The sequence below is a fragment of the Heteronotia binoei genome, chromosome 1 (assembly GCF_032191835.1).
Source record: "Heteronotia binoei isolate CCM8104 ecotype False Entrance Well chromosome 1, APGP_CSIRO_Hbin_v1, whole genome shotgun sequence".
NCBI lineage: Eukaryota > Metazoa > Chordata > Lepidosauria > Squamata > Gekkonidae > Heteronotia > Heteronotia binoei.
In genome coordinates this window covers 222408137-222431539 of record NC_083223.1, presented here as the reverse complement: position 1 = coordinate 222431539, position 23403 = coordinate 222408137, and the positions used below count along the sequence as shown (strand labels likewise).

Below are 23403 nucleotides of genomic sequence, written 5' to 3'. Positions count from 1 at the left end.
CGTTACTCATGTAACAAACACGAATTTGAGCAGACTTCGGAGGATGGTGGAAGACAGGAGGGCCTGGCGTGACTTGGTCCATGGTGTCACAAAGAGTCGGTCTCGACTGTGCGACTGGACAACAACATGACAAATCTCATGTTAAATATTTCTGCTATTAAAGCTGTGATCATTGCTGCCAACTAGAAACATTCCTGACCTCCCAACTTCAAAAGAAGCCATTTTCACCAGTTTAAAAAAAAAGAACCCCGAAGAGGACGGACACCCCCTAATGTAGATCGGACCCCGTTTACGAATCGGAGGCTGCCTAGGACCCAGCAGGCGGCAGCTTCTGAGGGAGGCGGACCGGCGGGGAGGGTGTGTCCCCGAGCGCGCTCCTCATTGGGCGGCTGGACAGAAGGGGCGGTGCCTCTACCGGCTGGTTGTTGATCAGAAGGCGCTGCTGGGGCAAAGAGCAGGAGGAGGCGGGCGGGCAGGGGGCGCTCCATCGCGGCGTGTCTTGGGGGCGGCCGGCGGCACCATGGTGGACAGCATCTACCGGACCCGCTCGCTGGGCGTGGCGGCCGAGGGGCTGCCGGACCAGTATGCCGACGGCAAAGCGGCGCGTGTCTGGCAGCTCTACATCGGCGACACGAGGAGCCGCACGGCCGAGTACAAGAACTGGCTGGTGGGGCTGCTGCGGGACCTGCGTTGCAAGACGGTGCTCGACGTGGCCTGCGGGACCGGGTGAGTCAGCAGCAGCAGCAGACAGGCAGGCTCCGCGCCGCCGAGAGAGGGAAGGGAAGGGAAGCAGCACCTGCCCTGCCTGCCTGCCTGCCGCCAGGGCCTGGCAGTCTTTCCCACGGAGCTCTCCAGCCTGGCGAGGGGAGGTTTGAAAGCCGGTTGCAGCGACAAACGCTCCTTCTGGATCCGCGCATGCACAAAAAGGCTGCTAAGGCGGCTTAAGACCCCCGGCTTCATCGCCTCCGATGTATTGAAAGAGGGATGGGAACCGACCCTTTTTGCCATCCTGATGACTCCGTGAAAATCTGGGAGAAGGGAGGGGAAGGGGCGGTTTCCTCCATGGGCAGGGACGCCTGTTCCACTGAAGGTGGGATGAAGAAAAGAGCAATGCTAACGTAGCTCCTCCAACCATCCCGATCCCTTCTTTCACATTCGCTTTCTGGTGGTTCTGTGGCTTCCGTGGTCCATCTTCTGCGCCGTCCACCACCCCTGCAGTTCTATTTCTGTCTGAAGTACACTGTTCCTCCCAGTCTCTAAAGATACGTATACTAGAGTTCCCAGGCAGTCTAAAGAAACTTTCCTTGATCGATATCAATAAATTAGTGGATGAAATCCGCATAGATCTTTATATGAACAATTAATAATGAATTAATTATATATGGTGTGTGGTTGAGGGTGGAGTGGGGAGAAATGTCTGTATTTCATTGCTGGTGCTGCTTGAGAACCGAATCCCAGACGGATGAGTCCAGTGGCACCTTTAAAGGCTAACAAAATTTGTTCCAGCTTAAATGTTTGTGAGTCAGAGCTCATCTTTACAGATGCAGTTGCAGTTGATGAAGTGAGCCACTGCTTCATGAAAAATTATGCTGGAAGACGTGCTTGTTTGTATTTCAGAAGAGGTATTTCTACCTGTGAGAGAGAAAGGAAAAAGGACTCACCATTCATGTTCTTGTATGCATATCTAAAAAAAAATTAATGTTAAAAGTCTGTTGCCCAAGTCAGAGGGTTTTTTTTGGGGGGGGGGGTAGCGGGAGAGGGAATTAGTATATTAAAATTTTCAGTTGATTAAATTACTAACCATTTCAGTCCTATTGGGTGCCCAGCCAGAGAGTATGTAGCAGGCAGAGTCTACTACACCATCATTCCACACAATGTTCCCCACTTTCTCCCACTGTGCCTGAATGTGAGGAGACCATGAAGCCACCTACTGGTCTTACATAGAGAGACCAGGACTTGGCAGGAGCATCACTTTATTGCATCATCATTGTTCAGGGTGATGTACATTGTTTTCTTTTCCTTCATTTTATCCTCACAACAAGCCGCCTTGAACCCACTTCGGTGGGGTAGGGTGGGATATAAATCAAATGAAATAAATAAAATAAATCCTGTGAGGTAGGTTAGAGAGAGAGAGATCAAAGGACACCCAGCAAGCTTCCATGACAGAATGGGGTCCTGAACTCTAGACCAGTGCTACAACCACTCCACTGTCTCCCTCAAAAATGTTTTTCCTGGACTAGTTGAACTGAAACACATGGACATGCTGTGTATTTGTAACTTCAGTTTATAAGTTCTGTGGGGCAGAACTTGGAATTAATTTTGAAATAATTCAAAGAGAATAACATATTTTTACTTTTCACTTATATCATGTAACAAAAAAGGAGGGGAAAGTTTATTTATTTTATTTAGCTGATTTCTATTCTGCCCTTTCCCACTAATGGACTTTAAAGGAGCACTGTTCTGTTTCATTACTAAGATCTTTATATCTTTTAAAATCCAAGCAATTAACTTTTTATCCTTCACAGCTTGCCACCCCTAAAGTTAATCTCTTTCCTCCTGTTGTTGGCCCAAGAAGGCTCCAGCATTATCCTCCATGTACCAGCTTCCAAGATTGAGGCTCCCAAATTAACTCCTCATTAGATAACACAGTCCTGAAACAATAATTCTAACATTACAATTTAGAACAGAAGCCCCCCTCCTTTACCAGTTTCCATCTATAAATCATAGTCACCTGAAACAAGGAGTTAAGAGCCTCTGATTAAGGTTCAAGCTCTCCAGCAGGGCAGTCTACAGCACGCTTCTGCATCTAGAGGCTCCACCCCTTCCTGGCTCATTCCATTACTAGCTAGGGGTTACATGCTCACCTTTTCCCATAGGGTGATTTATCTTCCTTCTGCCCATGTCCCTCCCATCTTTGCTGGATAGCAGTCCAGGGACGTTTCCCAGGACTGCATGAACATCTTCCTTTCTGTTCCATAGAGTGGACTCCATCATGCTCGTTGAGGAAGGGTTCACTGTTACCAGCGTGGATGCCAGTGACAAGATGCTCAAATATGCTCTGAAGGAGCGGTGGAATCGTCGGAAAGAAGACCCTTTTGACAACTGGGGTATGGTAGCCTTTGTTTGGTTTAAGACTATCAACTGAATGACCTGTACAATAGAAAAGCCCTTCAGTGGCAGAGAGAGTTAATTCCCTTTGATCTGCTTGCTACATATATGAGCCATAGGCCACAATGGGCTCTAACAGGTCCTGATTAGTCTCACACTGAGCAATCTGAGGCATCATGGTTTTGAGCATCTCTGCTGATTTGTGTTTAAATGGGTTTGCAGGAATGTTTATGCAGAGGGGAGTGCATGGTGAAATATGATCAGTGCTATTTAAGCAACTGGGGAATGCCACTAGCATAATGAACTACCTGCTGACACACATCCTATATATGCACTGAAATTGGTATGGAGTTGGGGAGGAGGAGTTCCTTGGCTAGAATGTTGGCCTGGGAAATCAATGAGGAGAACCCTCTTTGCCAGCCTAGAGACAGAACTGTCCCTATTCTTCTGTTTTTGTTTTTTACATTTATTTGCGTATGCGTGTTTGTATGTGTGTGTGTCTGCACCTGGAAGTCATGGCAACTTCTGATGACTGATCCCTGCGGGGGGCCTGGAGGATATTCAGAGAGGTGGCTGAATAAAGGCTGCCCCTGTCCTCCCAACTACTGGTATTTCAAGGCGATCTCCCATCCAAGTACTTTCCAGAGTCAACCCCGTTTAGCTTCTGAAATTTGTCGAGATCAGGCTTGCCTGGCCTATCCAGGTCAGGGAGACTTGTCTCCATTCTTGATTTTATGGTGTGTATTTATGGATGTGTGACTGTATAAGGATGAACCATGTTTCAGAATATCTCTCTCTTGAAACATGAGCAATGAAATAAAAACTGCTAGAATTTCTGTTTGTTCCTATGAGGGTGTGAGTACAATTTTTTGGTTGAGAAGGCTGTGGCTCCATGGTGGAGTTCTCAGCTTCAGTCCTTGGTATCTCCGGTTCAGAGTTTTCAGGATAGGAAAAGTTCTTCCTTGACCAAGTACCTGAGCAGCCACTGCATGTCACAGTAGACACCACTAAGAATAGTGGACCAATGGCCTATAAACGCAGTAATTGTTGGATTCACAAAAAAGAATGGGCATCTAAGTGTTGTGGGGAAGTTAACTGATAGTCATGGTGGATTGATTTATTCACATAGAAGTTTGTGCATAGGGCTTACTGCAGGCTGTTGACTTGGTGATTAGGGCTGTGCTTGCATTTTCCAGAAGTTTTAAAAGAGAAACGTCACCACCATGGTAATAAATTATGCAAATTCAGTACATTTTCATAGGTTTCCTTAGTTTGCATATTTTGTCTGTTTCCTGCTTTCATTGGAAGAGGCAGTGAGTTATGCAGGACAATGAAGCCCCTCCTCTTGAACACTGGGATTCTTAGTGAACTCTGCTGTTTTGAGAGCCAATGTAGTGGAGGGGGGGGAGGTTAGTCTGTAACTTGGAAGACCTGGGTCCAAATCCTCACCTGACCATGAATCTTGTGGGGTGAATTTGGGTCAGCCACGGTCTCTCAACTTAGACTACCTTACAGGGTTGTTATGAGGATAAAATGCAGGAAGGAAGAACCCTGCCTTCCTCAGGCTCCATCCCCAAAATCTTTAAATATTTCCCAGGCTGAAGCTGGCAACCCTATAAATGGCCCAGAGTGACAGATGGACACAAGTCTTGCCCTTTCCTGTCAGTCATGGCTGTTTGATGTGTGATGAGCTAATAGCCAATCAGGGCTCATGAATGACTGAGAAAGCCAGATGGGAAGGGGGGAGTGAGAGAAAGTGTTACACTTTGAGTTCAGTTCAGATTGGGTTTGTGTCTCAAGAGTGTTAGTTGGGAGAGAACCTTACTCAGGAGACAATATGGGTCTCAGAGTCTGTTTTGAGGGCAAGCAGGTTAAATCAGGCAATATTTGGAGATAGGCTTTGGGCTTCTAGAATGCACAGACTGATAATCCTTTCTCAGGAGACTTGGAGGGTCTCAAAGGCTGTCTTTTAGGATAAAGCAAGCTAGTAGAATGAATGCATTAGGACAAACTGTAGCTGTCTCAGGGCCTGGTTTCTGAAGGAAACTGGCCAAGGATTTATAGTTTCTGAAGGGGGAGAACTTTTCTGGAAAGCAGGGCAGAGCCTATAAATTAATACTCATTTGTATATGCCATGCAAAATCCTAGCCTAGAGAAGGTTATGGTCTCGACTACAGCTTCTTATTGAGGAAAAGTAATTGTCTTTGGTCCATGGTCTCTGGTTAATGGGCCATGGTTGCTGTTTTTTGTGTGGAGCTGAACTGCAATGCATCTTTGGGTCACTGCTGCAAATGCTAATGGGAACGTGCATTCCCACAGACAGAGAGCACTGTGTTTCTCATCTGACTGTTGTGCGATGCAAGTGCAGATCTGTATGTGTACCTCAGTCCAGTGTGCAGCTCTGCTTCTGCAGGCAGATCTTTTTTGCCAGATGGAAGTTTGACTCCACTGGGATATTGGACATGGAGCATTCTCTATCTATTTTAATTGAAATCCACTTATCTCTACATCTGTGACATGTTCTACATCCTATTCCCTTCTGATAGTGTCCCTCACATTCCCCTTGTTTTAAAGTTTCAGCCTATGTTGTGTAATATCAGAGGCCTATAGAACATGATAGAGATGCTGCAGTTCTGTGCTTCCCAGGAGTGTGATGGCAGATGTTAATGATTTCAGACAGGGGAGCTCCAAAGTATCTGTTTATAAAATAAAATTGATTTGGCAACTCTACCTCTCTGTGTGTGTGCATGTGTGGTATGTTGGACCATCTACTGGTAGAGTTGTCAGATCAATATTATTGCATATGCCCAGAAGGGCATTTCATGCTGCACCACCCAGGATGTGGAGACCAATATTTTCTCCAGCCTCTACCTCTTAAGGTAATACTGTTCCCAGTCCTAGATATTAGTTTTCTACCCCAACCCAAAAGAGTCTCAGAAACAATTCTAGATAGAAACTTAAGTATTGCTTTGCTAGGACAGGCCTAAATCCATGCCAACCGGTACAATGGCTTAGATTCTAATTTCCACTTCCACTTGCTCCAGGTTCTTCCACCGACCAAAGGAGGAAGGACAATTTTTACCAATTTTTGATGGCCATTCATAAATCTTCCCTACACAAGAGTGTCTCAGCAGCTGAATACTGCCTTTTGGGGAAATTGAGAGAAAGAATTTGGGAATCATCCTCACTGCTTAGCAAGCAATGTTTTCCAAGAGGAAGGTTTCCCACTAAAAAGTGTGTTTTTCCTTGCCTGACTTGGTGACATCTTTCACTGAAAGTTTAGCCATTTTAAGTGTGAACAGGAAACCAGAAGTTTTCTCCTCCAGATGCCACTGGAAATGTGAGGAGCTTAAGGTGACTTCCTTTGCCTAAGAGTAATCTCTCCTTTTGCTTCTCAGTCATTGAAGAAGCCAACTGGCTCACCCTGGCACAGGATCTGCAGAAGCCTGATGATGGTTTTGATGCTGTCATCTGCCTCGGGAATTCCTTTGCGCATCTCCCGGACTTCAAAGGTGAGTGTCACACAGGATAAGCCACAGCAGAGTTGTGCCCATCTAAGTCCACTGAAGTTAAATGGTTTTAGAAGGTTATAGCTCTGCTCAGGACTGTGTTGACAATCATATCTTTACCTCCATGGGTCAACACTGTTACCCAGAGTCATCGGTCATTGGGCCCATGGCTGCTTCTCATCAGAGCCTTTGTTCAGGCTCCTTGAGAGTCTTTCAGTAGTTCCCCTCAGGAAAAATCCAATAGGTGAGAATGGCTGCGTGATTTTATGTAGATCTAAAAAAAAAATTGACACATTCAATTTTCAAGGATGCTGTTTAAGTTTATATTGAGTCAGTCAGGGGATCCATCCATCCCAAATACGTCATTGCCTTCAACTGATGTAAATTTGGTTGAACAGCAAATGATACATGACATCTAGTATAGTAATTGTAATATATATGATCCATTATTGTGGAATAATGATAGCAAGCAAATATAGGTTTGTCTATTTAAATATTTATTTCCTGCTTCTCACCCCACTTTGGACTCAGAGCTGCTCATGAAGAGATCCAAAAATATAACTTGGACAAACAAGTAACAGCAAAAAATAGAAAAAGTGTAACAATGTAAAAGTATACAATACAATTCCTGGGCTAGTCCTAGATCCATTGGGCCAGCACAGTAAGGGTTATTGGCTGCAAGCCAAACCTCTGGCCACACCCAGACTTAAATATCTGTAACAGGAAGAGCCATAAAGCTTAACCCAGAACTTATTCAGCTGGCAGACACATTTCTAAGATTACTCTCCCTTGCTAGATTTGATCCTTGCCAAAATCAGTTGTACCACACTGCCATTTTGTAAAGACTATATGAGCCAACCAGAGCCAAGAGAAGGGTATCTTTATGTCTGCCTAATAGACAGAGAAGTAGCACACACATTTTTCAAATGAATTATATACTTTCCCTTATAATAGGATTGCCAGGTTCCTCCAAGCAGCCAGCAGAGGATAGGGGGATGCACTTACTGGGAGTAGAGAGGAACACCCAGCATTTCAGTGATGTGCTGATGTGACCCAGAAGTGATGTAGGCACACTGGGGGAGACACTCTGGTTTTTGGGCAAAACTCTTAGCTTCTACCATAGTTTTTTTCCACAAACCAGAATGTAAATTAGGTGGACTACAACTAGGAAATGCATGTCCTTTTGTGATTCACCTAGATTTACAGGAACACCTATTGGCAGAGGACTTTATTACCTTTTATGGCTATCCAGACCAAATGGCCAAGCCGCACTGGTTTACCATGTGATCAGTTTGCATATTTAATCAACAAACTGCTGTATTTCAGCCCACAATACCTGATCCCCTCGTCTGATGAAGTGTGCTTAGAGAGTACACGAAAGTTTACGTTCTGAATAAAACTTGATTAGTCTTAAAGGTGAAACTTCTCCTGTTTTGTTCAGCTATTTCAGACCAACACAGCTGCTCACTTGGGTCTATCAGAATGTGACCTTGATGCACTTACATCATTTCAGGGTCACGTAGGCATATCACTGAAATGCCGGGCATTCCTCTCTTTTTTGGGGTGGTGGTAATTCCCCCCTGGCCAAGTGGCTGGCATGGAGAGGTGGGGCCTGGCAGCAGGAGACCCCCATCTGATATCCCTACCATACAAACATGTGATGTAACCGCTGGAACCTTGTCTTTTTCTGATAGTCCAACATCCCTCATTGTGCCTCTCAAATCCTATTAAAAATGCAGTGCATATGTTATATTTGGAAACTGCATACTGTCATGGAGTCCTTCAGGCCTACTTTCCACCCCACCTATGTTATGCTCTGGCCTAGGGTATGTGTCAAGCATATGGCATAAGCCACATGATCTCTGGTGCCTTTCTCTGCTTGGGAGATTCCCCACAAATTGTTTCTGGATGATTAGGGCCTATTCTAATCTATTGTCAAAGGCTGTGAAAACCCAGGATTAAGCTCTTCCTGTGCATTCTGTCCCCCCATCAAACAACTGGGGAGCTGCAGGTCCCTCAAGCTTGTGGTAAAAGGGGAAACCTAACTGGAATGGGAAGGAATTTAGTTCAGTGCTGTGTCTTCCTCTAGGTGACCAAAGTGCTCATAAACAGGCTCTTAAAAATATTGCCAGTATGGTACGTCCCGGCGGCATCCTTGTCATTGATCACCGTAACTATGACTACATCCTGGAAACAGGCTGCGCCCCTCCAGGGAAGAACATCTACTACAAGGTAGAGAATCAGTGTGGTGTGAGTGACAGGGCAGGATCTGGGAAAGCCAGGTTCAAATGCCCATGTAGCCATGAACCTTGCTGGGTGACCTTGGGCCAGTTACTCACATTCAGCCTGACTTACCTCTTAGGACTGTTGAGAGGAGAGGATAAAATAGAATATGCCACTCTGAATTCTTTCAAAGAAGGGCAGGGTACAATTATGCTAGAGGAATTCCTAAAAATAGGCCTCACTCAAGGTTTTCAGTGGCCCCACAATGCAGGACAAATATTTGTCCTCCTTTGGTGGCTCCTCACAGCTGAAACATGGTATAGTCCTCATAGACGATACCACCTCAAAAAGCAAGTAGGGGAACTGCATTTTTGAATGTGTGCCCACACGTAAACAAAAGCAAAACTTCCTGCACAAGTAAATAAAACACATTCAGGCCACTAGCATCCAGCACAGTCATCCTCTGGATATGCTAGTTTGTATAGGAAGTTTTACACGTGGAGGAACTCTTACATCTAGTATTTCAGTAACACACCTCACTCTGGCTTATAAGGACTCCATCATAAGGACACCACCATTTGCTCTATTGGAATATTTGAATCTGGTCTTACTCTTTGTTTCCAGAGCTACCAGCCTTTGACTTAGGCATCTGAATTCTGACATTTGAAGGAGAAGCAATGATGAAGGGAAGGAGGTTTGTCCTGGTTCAAAGTTCCCTTCATAGCTGATCGTTCCTGCTCAGAACTATTGCCAGCTCATATAGCTATAGCCAAGACAATCCACACACATGCATACATGTGAGCCCACTTCAGGAAGGGTGGGATAGAAATGTGAAACAATAAATAAAGAAATAATACATGGAGCTGCCTTCAACTGAATCAGAGCATTGGTCCATGGTAGACCTTTCAGGTTCATCTGGACCATTCAGCATCTCCAGTTCACTTTCCTACCTTCAGACCACCATGTGATGTATGCAGAAAACTAGGGGCATTGTGGTTATATACACATGGTTCTAGATAAGAGCTGTTGTGATGGCATTTTTACAGTGTCTGATTAGGATCTGGGAAGTCTGGGTTCAGATCCCCATTCTGCTGTGAATCTTGCTGGGTGAGCTGGGGCCAGTCACACTCTCTCATTCTACTGTACCTCACTGGTATGTTGTGAGGGTGAAATGGAGAGGAGAATCCCGTACAAAGCCCCAGTGTCCTTGGAGGAAGAGTGAACATAAGAGAGGCCATGTTGGATCAGGCCAATGGCCCATCCAGTCCAACACTCTATCACACAGTAGCCCAAAACCACAAATATATCAATCCATATCTGACTGTAGACCAAACCACACAGGACACAAGGAATCCATATTTGAATCCCCTTACATGTAACTGAGCACAAAAAATAAGCTTCTGGGATGGAAGTGGTGTAGATACAGATTGGCACTGCCAGACTGGGAAAATATTTATCTCTTTTGACTCTCCTCTAGGCTTCTTTAAGCCCTGGAAGTGTAAAAAGACAGGCATAATGTGTGTCTTTTCCCCTTGCTGAGCTTGAAGATTGGGAAAACAAGATGGTGAGAAGGCTGTTTTGAATTTGGATTGCACTGCAGTCCCTGTCTGTATTGCCCATGTCCCTCCCACTTGGCTGTTTTGGGCAGCACTGTTGCCCCTTGGAGTGAGTGAATACTGTCTTCCAGCAGCACCTTCCCTATTTCTAAGCAGAGCAGTAAACATGGAGCTACCTGGGATGTTGGCCCTATTTGCCAACAACTGGGCAATCTTAGCCACTGCTTCTGTGCTGCAAAATTTTTGTTGTTACTTAACATCCCCCCTCTTGCCTTTTGCACTTGCCACATCAAGTTGGGGAGGGGGGCTGCAGGGGAAGTGCTATTCCCTCTCCTCATGGGCAATAGTGATGTTGTTCACAGGCTTCCCAAACATCTGTTCACCCTGGATGGAAGCAGCAGGGTTTTTTTTCTCCAGAAGGGAGGAAATGGGACAACAGTAAGACGAAATGGGGCAACTCAGAACTCACCATTCCACAAATAAACACTGAGCCTACAGAAACACTGAGCCTACATAAACACTGAGCCTACAGCTCTGGGAAGAAATTCATGGAGAAAATGGAAGAAGGGTGAAACTGCAGTTGTATCTATCAAGCAGTACAGAGAGAAGGGTGATGGTTGTAGAAGTAATATTGCTGTGCACTTGGTCAAGACATGGGGCTGTGAATAAGCAAGGGGAGTCCAGGGGAGCATCAAAGGAGGAAGGAAACCAAAGGTGGGAATTCTTCTCTTTCAGAGTGACTTAACTAAGAACATCACCACATCTGTACTCCTTGTGAACAACAAACCGAGTATGGTGACACTGGACTACACAGTGCAGGTGCCTCCTGAAGGGAATGACGGGAGCCCAGAACTGAGGTACTTTGGTTCTAATATCTACAGACTGATTCCATGACAGATTTGTGGGCCCAGCCAGCCCAACAAAGTCAGCAGGTGCCTGGGACCAGTATGCAAATGCTATACGTAGAAGTGATGAAGGGAAGGAGGTTTGTCCTGGTTCAAAGTTCCCTTCATAGCTGATCGTTCCTGCTCAGAACTATTGCCATTGGTGTAAACATATTTTGCAGAAAGAACATCCCTCTGGCTTACAAGATTCCATTTCCAAAGAGGGAATAACTGGGATTGTATAAACGAAAATCAAGCTATTCTGAATATATTGAGGTATCTGGGCGTTAAAGTTTGCAGTAAAACCATTAGAACAAGAAGCTTGGCTTTGAAAATGAAAGGAGGTGACTAAGAAATTGGTCAAAGCCACTGAGAAATCCACTAGTGGCCCTGTCACAGATGGATTCATATGATTTTATGACAAAGTCTTGTCCTTTTTAAGGATGATGATAAAACACTAAGTTACAGTTCCTGGGAGGGAGAGGGCAGTTTACACTGGTGCAGGAAGGAACAGAAGTACAGCATGCAGATACCATCTTCTGGTCTTTCTGCCTCTGATCCTCCCAATGGTATTGGGAGTCCAAAAGGGCATTTCCAGTTCTAAAACCACTTGCATCCTGCCTTATGCCCATGGCACACTTGCTTGCACACAGCTCTAATTTTAGTGTTGACTGCGACAAAACTTTGCTTTGGAATCGATTGGCCAAAAGCCCTCTTGCTGTGATTTTGCATTTGTACCTGAAGCTCTGGTTGGCTCGGGAAGGGAACTTGCCAAGTAGAGAGAAGCATGTAAAATAGGGTATCTATGGGTGAAAGTGTTGATTCAGATTTGTCAAGACCTTGTCTCATCTCTGTCCTGTCCTCACCACACCAGGATGCTGGGCTGGGAGAAGCCTGGACCTGTCTCTCAGGGGAGAGCTGCTTATACATCACAAATAGATCTAGCTATTTTCCTTTACTTTTCTAGCATTCTGTATTGTTCCTCCATCAGTAGACATTTCCCAAATATTGTGTTAGTATATATGCTTAGTAAACAAAACATGCAAAATCTGATAATCTGGCCTGAAAGGGAATTTCTGGACAAAACTTACCCACTCACTGGCTGCTCAAGTAATGCCTTAACTTAAAGTATTGGGGGAAAGGGGGGATATGGAAAGGCAAGCCTAATTTTTCTGAGGCATTCACACACACTTGACTCCCCACTCCTCCATGTGAAACCTGCTGGGTGACCCTGGGCCGATCACAGTTCTCAGAATTCTCTCAGCCCAATCTACCTCACAAAGTGTCTGTTGTGAGCAGAGGAAGGGAAGGCAATTGTAAGCTGCTCCAAGACTCCTTCAAGTAGTGAAGAGCGGGGTATAAAAACCAACTCTTCATAACAGATTGCCTAGGAACAATTTATTTATTTTAGTAACTTTCTATTCCGCCCATTCCCCGTAGGGCTCAGGGTGGAGTACAACATATAATAAAACAATAAAATTTATTTATTTATTTTATTATTTATATCCCGCCCTTCCCAACAAGTGGCTCAGGGCGGCTCACAACATAAGAATTTGACATAAATAGAATTTAAGCATAAAAACAGTTAAAATAATTAATACATTTAAAATTTTACGACATTTAAACCATTTAAAACATTAGGGACAGCAGACATCTAGTGTAACTACACTCAGTTTCTTGTACTAGCTAGTCGTAGGCCAGCCGGAAGAGGGTTGTCTTACAGGCCCTGCGGAACTGGGCGAGGTCCCGCAGGGCCCTCACCTCTTCCGGCAGCTGGTTCCACCAGGAGGGGGCCATAACAGAAAAGGCCCGGTCCCTTGTAGATTTTAAGCGGGCTTCTTTTGGCCTGGAGATAACTAGGAGATTTTGAGTTCCCGATCTCAGTACTCTCTGGGGAACATGTGGGGAGAGATGGTCCTTCAGGTAGGCAGGTCCTAGGCCATATAGGGTTTTAAAGGTAATAACCAGCACCTTGTACTGGACTCGGTAAGCTATTGGCAGCCAGTGCAGATCCCGGAGCCCTGGCCGGATGTGCTCCCTTCTTGGGAGTCCTAACAGCAGCCGGGCCGCGGCATTCTGCACTAGCTGCAGCTTTCGAGTTCGGCACAAAGGCAGCCCCATGTAGAGAGCATTGCAGTAGTCCAACCTCGAGGTGACTGTGGCATGGATCACTGTTGCTAGATCGTCGTGCTCCAGGAAGGGGGCCAACTGCCTTGCCCGCCTAAGATGAAAAAATGCGGACCTGGCAGTGGCTGCTATCTGAGCCTCCATTGTTAAGGAGGGCTCCAATAGTACCCCCAGGCTTTTGACCTTGTCCGCCGCTATCAGCGGTGCACCCTCAAAAACTGGTAGGGGGATTTCCCTCCCCGGACCCCGATGACCCAAGCAAAGGACTTCTGTCTTTGCCGGATTTAGCTTCAGGCCGCTCAGTCTGAGCCACCCAGCCACTTCCTGTAATGCCCGGTCTAGATTTTCTGGGGCGGAGACCGGTCGGCCGTCCATAAGTAGATAAAGCTGGGTGTCATCAGCATACTGGTGACAACCCAGCCCATACCTTCAGGCAATCTGGGCAAGGGGACGCATATAGATGTTAAATAACATCGGGGAGAGAACCGCCCCCTGAGGCACTCCGCAATCAAGCATGCGCCTTCGGGATAGCTCACCCCCAATCGCGACCCTTTGTCCCCAACCTTCAAGGAAAGAGGAAAGCCACTGTAAAGCCAACCCCTGAATCCCCGCGTCGGCGAGGCGGCAGGTCAGTAACCGATGGTCGACCGTGTCAAACACAGCCGACAAGTCCAACAACATCAGCACTGCCGAGCCGCCCCGATCCAGATGCCGTTGAAGGTCATCCACCAGGGCGACCAACACCGTCTCCTCCCCATGACCCGGGCGAAAGCCAGACTGGAGTGGGTTGAGGACGGAAGCGTCCTCCAGGAAAGTCTGTAACTGCATCGCCACTGCCCTCTCGATAAGCTTGCCCAAAAAGGGCAAGTTTGAGACCAGCTGGTAAGAGGGGGCGGACCACTGCCTCTTTGAGCGGCATTGGAAAATGCCCTTCCATCAGGGATCTATTTATGATATCCCGTACAGGATATCTAAGCTTCCTCTGGCAAGATTTAATAAGCCAGAAGGGGCAAGGGTCCAAATTACAAGTTGTTGGGCGTGCAGATAAGAGAATCCTGTCAACTTCCTCCAGGCTGAGAGGACCGAAGCCATCCAGAACACAATCCGAAGACAGGCCCAGAGCCTCGGTTTCACTAGCTGCCTCAAATATGGCCGGAGGGTCGGGGCGAAGTGACGCGATCTTGTCCGCAAAAAAATTCGCAAAAGCCTCACAGCCAATCTCCAATTCAATAGAATTTGGTCTGCCTTGTGGCAGTGTAGTGAGATTCCGAATTATATCAAACAATTGTGCCGGGCGCGAAGTTGTGGACGCAATCTTAGTCGCAAACTATGTTGTCTTTGCGGCTTTGTTTGCCATCTCATAGGATTTCAAACTCTCTCTATAGGATGTTCGAATCGCTTCGTCTCGAGTACGCCGCCATTGTCTCTCTAGTAGTCTGAGTCCATGTTTTTGTTGCCGCAGCCCCTGGTTAAACCAAGGTGACGGCTTCGAACGGGGACACAGAGGGCACCTAGGTGCGACCTCCTCAATGGCCCTAGAGAGTCCATCATTCCAGGACTCTGCCAGGTCATCCAGGGAGTCGCCAGTGGGCCAGGAATCCCGTAGAGCCGTTAGGAACCGTTCCGGGTCCATCAGGCTCCGCGGGCGAGCTAAAATACGCTCTCCGCCTAAACAGGCTTGGGGTGACACATCCACACGAGCCTTGAGGGCATAGTGATCCGATCATGGCACTGCTATAGTAGCAACAAAGACCAGGTCTAGCATGTGTCCCTCCTGATGAGTGGGCGTTGTAACAACCTGGGAGAGTCCCAGTGTCGCCATGGATGACACTAGGTCCAACGCCTGACTGGAAGCCGCGTCGTCGGCATGGACGTTGAAGTCACCCAAGACCAATAGCCTAGGGTACTCCAACGCCCAGCCCGCCGCCGCCTCCATCAGGGATGGTAAGGCGCTAGCCGGTGCGTTAGGCGGTCGGTACACCAGCCAGATCGCCAACCCCTCCCCAACGTCCCACATCAGGCCGGCACATTCCACGCCTGGAATCTCCGGGGCCGGGAGAGCCCTGAAACAGACAACTCAACAGCACTCAGATTACCTTGACATCACATATTGCCCAGCCTAGCCATCTCACATCATGGTATCTCATAGGGATGGCATTTTTTATTCCATTTCCTAGCACAGATGACAGTGCTGGCTGGGGAGGCCAACCAGATCAAGAATGGACGCCCACAGGCTCAGCTAAAAGCCTGGCAGAACAGCTCCGTTTTATAGGCCCTACGGAAGGCTAATAAGCCAGAGAACCAGAGAGGATTGTGAGGAACTCCAAAGGGATCTGTTGAGGCTGGGTGAGTGGGCGTCAACGTGGCAGATGCGGTTCAATGTGGCCAAGTGCAAAGTAATGCACATTGGGGCCAAGAATCCCAGCTACAAATACAAGTTGATGGGGTGTGAACTGGCAGAGACTGACCAAGAGAGAGATCTTGGGGTCGTGGTAGATAACTCACTGAAAATGTCAAGACAGTGTGCGTTTGCAATAAAAAAGGCCAACGCCATGCTGGGAATTATTAGGAAGGGAATTGAAAACAAATCAGCCAGTATCATAATGCCCCTGTATAAATCGATGGTGCGGTCTCATTTGGAGTACTGTGTGCAGTTCTGGTCGCCGCACCTCAAAAAGGATATTATAGCATTGGAGAAAGTCCAGAGAAGGGCAACTAGAATGATTAAAGGGCTGGAGCCTTTCCCTATGAAGAAAGGTTGAAACGCTTCGGACTCTTTAGCTTGGAGAAACGTCGACTGCGGGGTGACATGATAGAGGTTTACAAGATAATGCATGGGATGGAGAAAGTAGAGAAAGAAGTACTTTTCTCCCTTTCTCACAATACAAGAACTCGTGGGCATTCAATGAAATTGCTGAGCAGACAGGTTAAAACGTATAAAAGGAAGTACTTCTTCACCCAAAGGGTGATTAACATGTGGAATTCACTGCCACAGGGGGTGGTGGCGGCCACAAGTATAGCCACCTTCAAGAAGGGTTTAGATAAAAATATGGAGCAGAGGTCCATCAGTGGCTATTAGCCACAGTGTATGTGTGTATATAAATTTTTTTGCCACTGTGTGACACAGAGTGTTGGACTGGATGGGCCGTTGGCCTGATCCAACATGGCTTCTCTTATGTTCTTATGATCTCAATAGGGAGCTGATTCCACCAGGTTGGGGCCAGGATTGAAAAAGCCCTGGCCCTAGTTGAGGCAATCAGGAAAATATTGTGACCTAACAATACGGTGTATCAAACATTTAGAGTGGTCCAACATGGATATCAATATAATTTATTTATTTAATCATATTTATATCTCGCTCTCCCCTATCCTCATGTTAACAGTTAGAAATTGACCTAGTTCCTTAAGTGGCAGGCTTGAACTTCTGACATTGGCATGCAGTTCTGTGACGAAAGATGGAAGCTGGAGGGTCAGGGGCCAATGTTCGGAGGGAGGTTGGTAAAAGCTGCCACTTGTCGCATATTACTGAGATTACTGTAAAGTAAGAGTCAGGCTGTTTCAGTTCTAGTTGCTTCAGGGCTAGAGATTGTGGGACATGGAGAGGGGTGTGTATGAAGTCCATGTTCTGGAGAGAATAGAAGACAGGTGGGGAAGGAGATGCAAGCCATGAGCATGAGAAAAGATGTTCCCCCAAATATGCTGGCATCTGCAAGACCCTGGTTAGACAAAAATTTCTTACCTGTTCATCCATCATTCTTGTCACATTCCAGCTGCTAAACTACACTGATAATTCTGCTAAGCCGTGCACTGTCTCTGCAAAAAGCTTAGGGCTCCCCCCCCTAGATTTGGCTCCAGCCAAGGCAAATCGGGAGTGATTATTTTCTGTGAAAGGATCCAGCAACTGTTGAGGTCCTGGCAGAATACTGAGAAACTGGCACAATTGCATAACATCTGGCAAAGGTTCTGCTGGAGGCAGCACATACAGAGTCTACCTAGGAACTCAAGTAAATTGCTATAATCCTCCAATCCTTCAGTTTTTCTCCTTCCTTACTATGTTTCTACTCCCACCTGACCTGTCACATTTGCAACTGCCACCCTGAACCCTACTCCAAAACACTGTGTTATGCAAAATAAATCATGTATATGATATGATCCTATGTTGTATCTTTGTCACATTTGCAGAAAAAGTCTGAATGCAGTATTGTCAAGTTCTTGATTTAAGGGTAAGGCAGCCAGCTGCTAGCTCTCTGCCTCCCCTGATCTGTTAACTGTCTCTTCTGTCTCTTTCTCAGTCAGTTCCGTCTCTCATACTACCCTCACCGCTTGGAGCCCTTCACAGAACTTCTGAAAAATGCACTACAAGGCCAGTGTGAACACAGTGTCCTGGGGGACTTCAAACCTTACAAGCCAGGCCAGGAATATACACCATGCTACTTCATTCATGTGGTGAAGAAAACTGGCTGAGAATTGCACAAGAGAATGCTCTGACCAGCTTCTGGAGCCTCTTGTCCATGTTTGGAGTGGCCACTTCCTACTCCAACAGTGCAGCAAACCAAGTTTAAATGATAATGAATGTGTATAGAAGATGCTTGAACCAGAAAAGGGAAAACTGGAAAGGTATTTCCTCCTCCACCTCTCCCCGCTCCCTACCCCTGCCAAGGAACCAATGTAATGAATCTGTTTTAGGACTAGAGGAGCTGTTTCTTAATCAGTAACCTCTGAGAGAAAGAGGTGGGGATGATTTGCATCTGAATTTTATGCAGTTTTGTTACTGGTTAAACTGTATTTTGCTGTCCTTGGTGCCGCCTTCTTTTTTTCTTTTTCTTCTTTGCTGCTGTTTCTTAGGTTGCATGGATAATGTGCTGCTAAATGTGGATGGGTGTGTTTTATCTGGGGACAGAAGATGTGGGGACAAGAATTATATTGGCTCTCTGAAATCTGTGGATTAAATAGTCTTCTGCCTAGTTAGGAATCTCTTCTGTAGCCCCGATTCACTTTGATGGTGGTTTGTTTATGAGAATGTATTGGTGGTATTAGTGTGATGCATATATTTCTGCATGTCATATTTGTTTGGTTTTTTAGGGTTAGGCCTCTTTGACAACAAAGCAAATTCAGTTTATTTTTTCTAGTGCTCCATAAATGTAGTAATCTAAGGCTTGTTTCACATTAGCTGTTGACAAATCCGAACACAATAGAGCATATTCTTTGAATGCAGAAAATCTCAGGTTTAATCCCTAGCATTGCCAGATAAAGGATGTCAGGTAGTAAGTGATGAGAAAGACTTTTTTCTGTGACACCCTGGAGAACTACTCCCAGTCAGAGTGGACAGCAGCTGAGTGAGGCAGACTGATGAGCTGCCTTAGTATAAGACAGCTTCTAAAGCCACTCATCCTGTGACAGAAAGTTGGGAGAAGCTCTTCTAACCACAGGGATGATTTCTACAAGCCTTGGCTGAGAAGGGAAAGTGAACACAAAGATAATTAGGAATTTTAATTTTTGTTCTCTTTAAATATTTTAACTCCAATAACTCATTTCTGTCTTCACCTTCTTTAGTTCCTATGGGGTTAAATGGATGTCCTCCTTTCCACCCAAGATGGCTGGGTGAAGGAACCACTAGAGGAAGGGGCAGGAGGGAGAACCTCTTGAGGGAGAAGTCAAGTTTGCCGCATTGTGATCTGGCAATCCTACCTCCAGTTGAGATGTGCTCACTTTTTTTTTTGTCATTTCAAAAGTTTATTGAGAATTAGCAAAGTTATACATAATATAGATTGTCAGAACTGAGTAGCGTTGATAATCTTTTCTCATATAGTTGGTCCATTTGATTCTAGTTCTTTCAATGGAAAAGATCTTTACTTTAAATATTTTGTATGACAATCTAATTTGCACAATTTTCATTTTCAGGTTCTTGAGTTCTGTAACTGATGTGCTCACTTTTACTACAAGACTGGCCATGTTTGGTTTGAAAGGCTGGGGGCCTAATTCTAACTTGTCCTTGGACTAGAAAGCTTGAGAGTAAAGGTCACGTACCGGTTGGTGCTGATCACGAGCACTGATTTAGGAGATCCGCAGTATGCATATGTGACCATTGTCTAGCAACATCCTACTAAGACCTGGGCTAAGAGTGTGGCATGGGAGCATGGAATTAGTACAGAGGGAGGAATTGGGGTGGTTAATTCAGCTACCTAAAATAAAAGCCTTTGCTCTTTTTTTTTCTGTTTGTATGGATAATACCTAGTCAGATCTCAGAAGCCAGAGAGGAAGCTATATAAAGTTGCTAGGCAGGGGGAACTTCTGTGACCTTCAGAGTTCTTTCTCTTTCCCATGACTAACAAAGCCAAAATTACAGACATTGCAAATAAGAAAAATGCAAAATGATACTATTTATAGAATGTAGTCTTTCTTATAAGTACAGAGTACTTAAGCCAGATATAGAGGCAGGCATAGGGATTGTATAGAGTGGCCACTGTTCCCGGTCCTCTTTCCTCTGGCTCAGGCTGAAACGGTAGCAAACTGTAGCTGCAAACAAAATTTCTGTCCCACTTTCCAATTCAAAATCATTCACTAAACTGTTCCCATTATTTCTGTTTAATGAGTATTAAATCCAAATGGCATGTTTTGCAAACCGTCCCTGACACGCATCAATTTCTCTTTCTCAACAATTTTTCACAGCCATTTGCAAAAAGGCAGTAAACTTTTTGTAACCAGGGAGGTAAGCACCAAGAAGAACACCTGCTGCTAAAATGATGGGATTGATTTGACTTGATCCACTCACACATAGTTAACCAGTAAGACCAGGACGTGGATTGTGATGTGCATCCAGCACAGATGCTGCCATTCTGTCCTGCATTACTTTTGGTGGGATGTGTTTTTGGCTGTAAAGCCCAAAAATTACATTCTGCTCTGACAAGTCATCCATGTACTAGTGACCGATTTGACAAGCAAACAGTAATGTTACTGGCATATATTTCCCAGAAGTCCATTTTCCAGTTAAGCCACTCAGTAAGGGCAAGAGCAACTAACAATCAGAGACCTTCAAGTTGGTGATCCTGTAAACGTTCCTTTTACTCCTGAAGGTTATCCATTGATCTGTGCTCTGCAATCTTTCGGTTTGTTCCAGTCATGTGGTAGGAAAAGAAGAGGAACACTCTAGCAGTACCAGGCTTTATCTATCAATCACCCTGTGCAGAGGAGAAATCAGTGGCTGTGTGTCTGATGCATGCTTAAATGGTGTGCTTAAGATTGTAGGAGGTCTGACAGATATTTTTCCCAACTCAAATGTTGGAGGAGGTGATAGATTATTAGATTACTTTGGCTGTAGACTGCAGCATTAAGTCAAGATAGCTGCCCCACAGCAGCCATAACCCTGGGTCAGATCCTTCCAAGCATCAGTTATCAATCTTGTGTGTCCTTCCTTGCTATTCATTATAGGAATGTTTGATAGTTCTCCTGAAAGCATGAGAAATAGGTGGGTGCTAGTGTGCCAGGCTAGTGCAAAGTAAGTGGAAGAGATAAGAGTTACAGTATTTTGGCAATGAAGATAGATGCAAGGCAGGCAGTTTAATTTAGTCCCATGATCTACACCAGAGTCTTTTTAGTGGTCACTTCTCCCTTTTACTCAAGTAGAAAAACCTGTCTGGGTCCAAAATACAACACATTGTTTCTTCCAGTCCTACCATCCTAGCTAGTAAGGGATGAGGTTGACTTCCCACTGCAGCTAAACCTACTGCATTATAAAATGTCATGTTATGGATGTGTGTGTGTGTGGGGGGGGATCATCATGGACTTCAACCTAGGTTAAGATAGCAACCTGACATTTTTTTATCAGCACCTGACAGGGGGATTCACAGGAGGACACCCTTGCCCAAGCCCTAGGCCTGCAGCAGCCATGTATTGAGCTAGGACCAGTGGCCAGAATGTTTCTATCCCTGTGTCACACAGAAATTCAATTTTCAGGTTCTTTTCCCTACTCTTCCCACCACCCCAAGAACACAACCTATATTAAGAGTGAGCTTGAGAAAGAAAAACAGAATGAGGTTGAGGTGGTCATGGACACACTATAGAGGTCCCTAAATATTGTGAAGTGTTGGGTGGACTTTCATCATGAAGTGCCTATTAAAGGTGATATACTATCAATAGTAGATGGATTCTAGAATACTTTAGTTTAGCCAGGCAAACTCATGATTAGCCAGTAATGTACCTACTCAGTATCTGGATGATGCAGTTATTGGGGGAGAGAGATATTTTTTCCCATCTGTTAATGCACCTCTATGGTATTCTAGGGAACTGCTGCTGACTAAGCAGCTGGATTGACTGCTTCCAAGGGCGTAGCATAAAGTGTGGGGTCAGCCTGCCCATGTAGGTCTCTTGATCTAATAGTTGTTGGTTTTCTAGTCTGGAGGGGGTCCCACTCTCCCCCGAGGATTAGATTGCAGTGTCACAAGTAGACAGATGACTCTCAACAATATCAAACTGTGGGATGGTACTTTTGCTCCCTAAGGACATAATGTGAACAAATTAGACAACCTGGTCAAATGGGAGTTTAACTGGAATCCAGTCTGTGCTGGAACAATTCCACTCCCTAACAATTCAAGTTCACAGCTTGGGGCACTTTTTGATCAAATGCTAATTCTGCATGTCCAGTGGGTAGTGTAGAATGCCTTTTACCAGCTTCAGCTGATTCACCAACTGTGCCTTCCCTGGACAAAAAAAGGGAACTTAACCACACTAATTCATGGCTTAATACAATCTTAGATTACTGTAAACACTCTCAGCAAATCTGAAAAGCGTCTAGAAATTATGGCTACTTCAAAATGAAATCACCCTCACAATACAGAGAGCCATGGGAAACATAAGAGTTGTGTTTGCTGGCTTCTGTTTGGTTTCTGGACTCAGCTGAAAGCCCTGGTGTTGACTGATAAGGCCCTCACTAATTCAGACATACATACGGTTGTGTTTCTCAAAGATCTTACTGAAAGGCAGCAAGAGGAGGGCCAGAGCCTTGTCAGCAAAAGTATTAAAGTTAGAAGCTCTTTCTGACCTTTCATGCCTTGAACAAAAGGCAGCTTTGTTCTGGCAATCATATTCTCAGGAAATAGCTTCTGGTTCAATTTTGTTCTCTTATTGATTTTATTTGTGTTTTATCTGCTTTTAATGCTTGTACTATGACTTAATTATTGAGAGTCACCTTGGAGAGTTGATTCAAAATTAATAAAATTTGAAGGGCTCCTCTAATTGTGAAGAAATCATTGTCCTTCTTTTGTGTTATACTTTCCATACAGACAATGTCTAAGGGCCAAATGGATGTTACAGCATCTTTAAGGCAGTCATGGGGATGCCTTCACATCTAGTTTTGCCCTAAGGGAAACCAGATGAAAACACCCATATTTAATACATAGTGGCCCACTATGACTGAGGATTAAATCACCTGCATCAATGTTACATGGGTGCCTATGAAAAGTAATGCTGTTACAAGTAATCAACATTGGTAGTTACTGGTAGTTACTTGGATGAATTCCAGTGCACTGAAGAGACTGTAAACAGAATTTTTGGAAGTATTTGAGACACAGCCACCTGTTGTGCTTGGAAGGCATCTGCCCTTCCAGGCTGGCTACAGGCAGCCAGTGTCATTCTTATACTGCTGTGGTTTTATTGCTTAATAGTTTTAATGGTTGTGTTTTACTGAATACTGATCTGTCCATTTTTAGTCATAAGCCATTATTAAAAGGACTTGAAGAGTATGCAGTAAGGCAGAAACAGCTGTGGACTGTCGGGTGGAGTCATGGCAGCTGTCTGAACTTAAACCTCTGTTCAAGTCTTGCTCTCCCTCTGGTCTGAAAGCACTGTTTCCTGAGATCACGCCAGTCTCTTCTCCCCAGCCTCTCATAGTTATTATTAGTATAAATAAAGAATATTACATTGAAGAAATTGTAATAATAACAAATTAATAAAGTTAAGGCAGATTAGATACCAGCAACATTTTAAAGTTTGGAAGAAAAA

At 45.1% G+C, this 23403-nt stretch overlaps 1 protein-coding gene across 1 annotated transcript; it reads left to right on the top strand.

Annotated features, from left to right (window-relative positions):
- The first annotated feature begins 444 nt into the window (after positions 1 to 444).
- On the top strand, positions 445 to 22638 carry GNMT (glycine N-methyltransferase). Its single transcript, XM_060248144.1, has 6 exons — positions 445 to 726; positions 2980 to 3107; positions 6507 to 6620; positions 8707 to 8849; positions 11132 to 11253; positions 17700 to 22638. The coding sequence occupies exons 1-6, from the start codon at positions 521 to 523 to the stop codon at positions 17869 to 17871; spliced, it is 885 nt and encodes a 294-aa protein (XP_060104127.1). The 5' UTR covers positions 445 to 520; the 3' UTR covers positions 17872 to 22638.
- Positions 22639 to 23403: the final 765 nt, after the last annotated feature.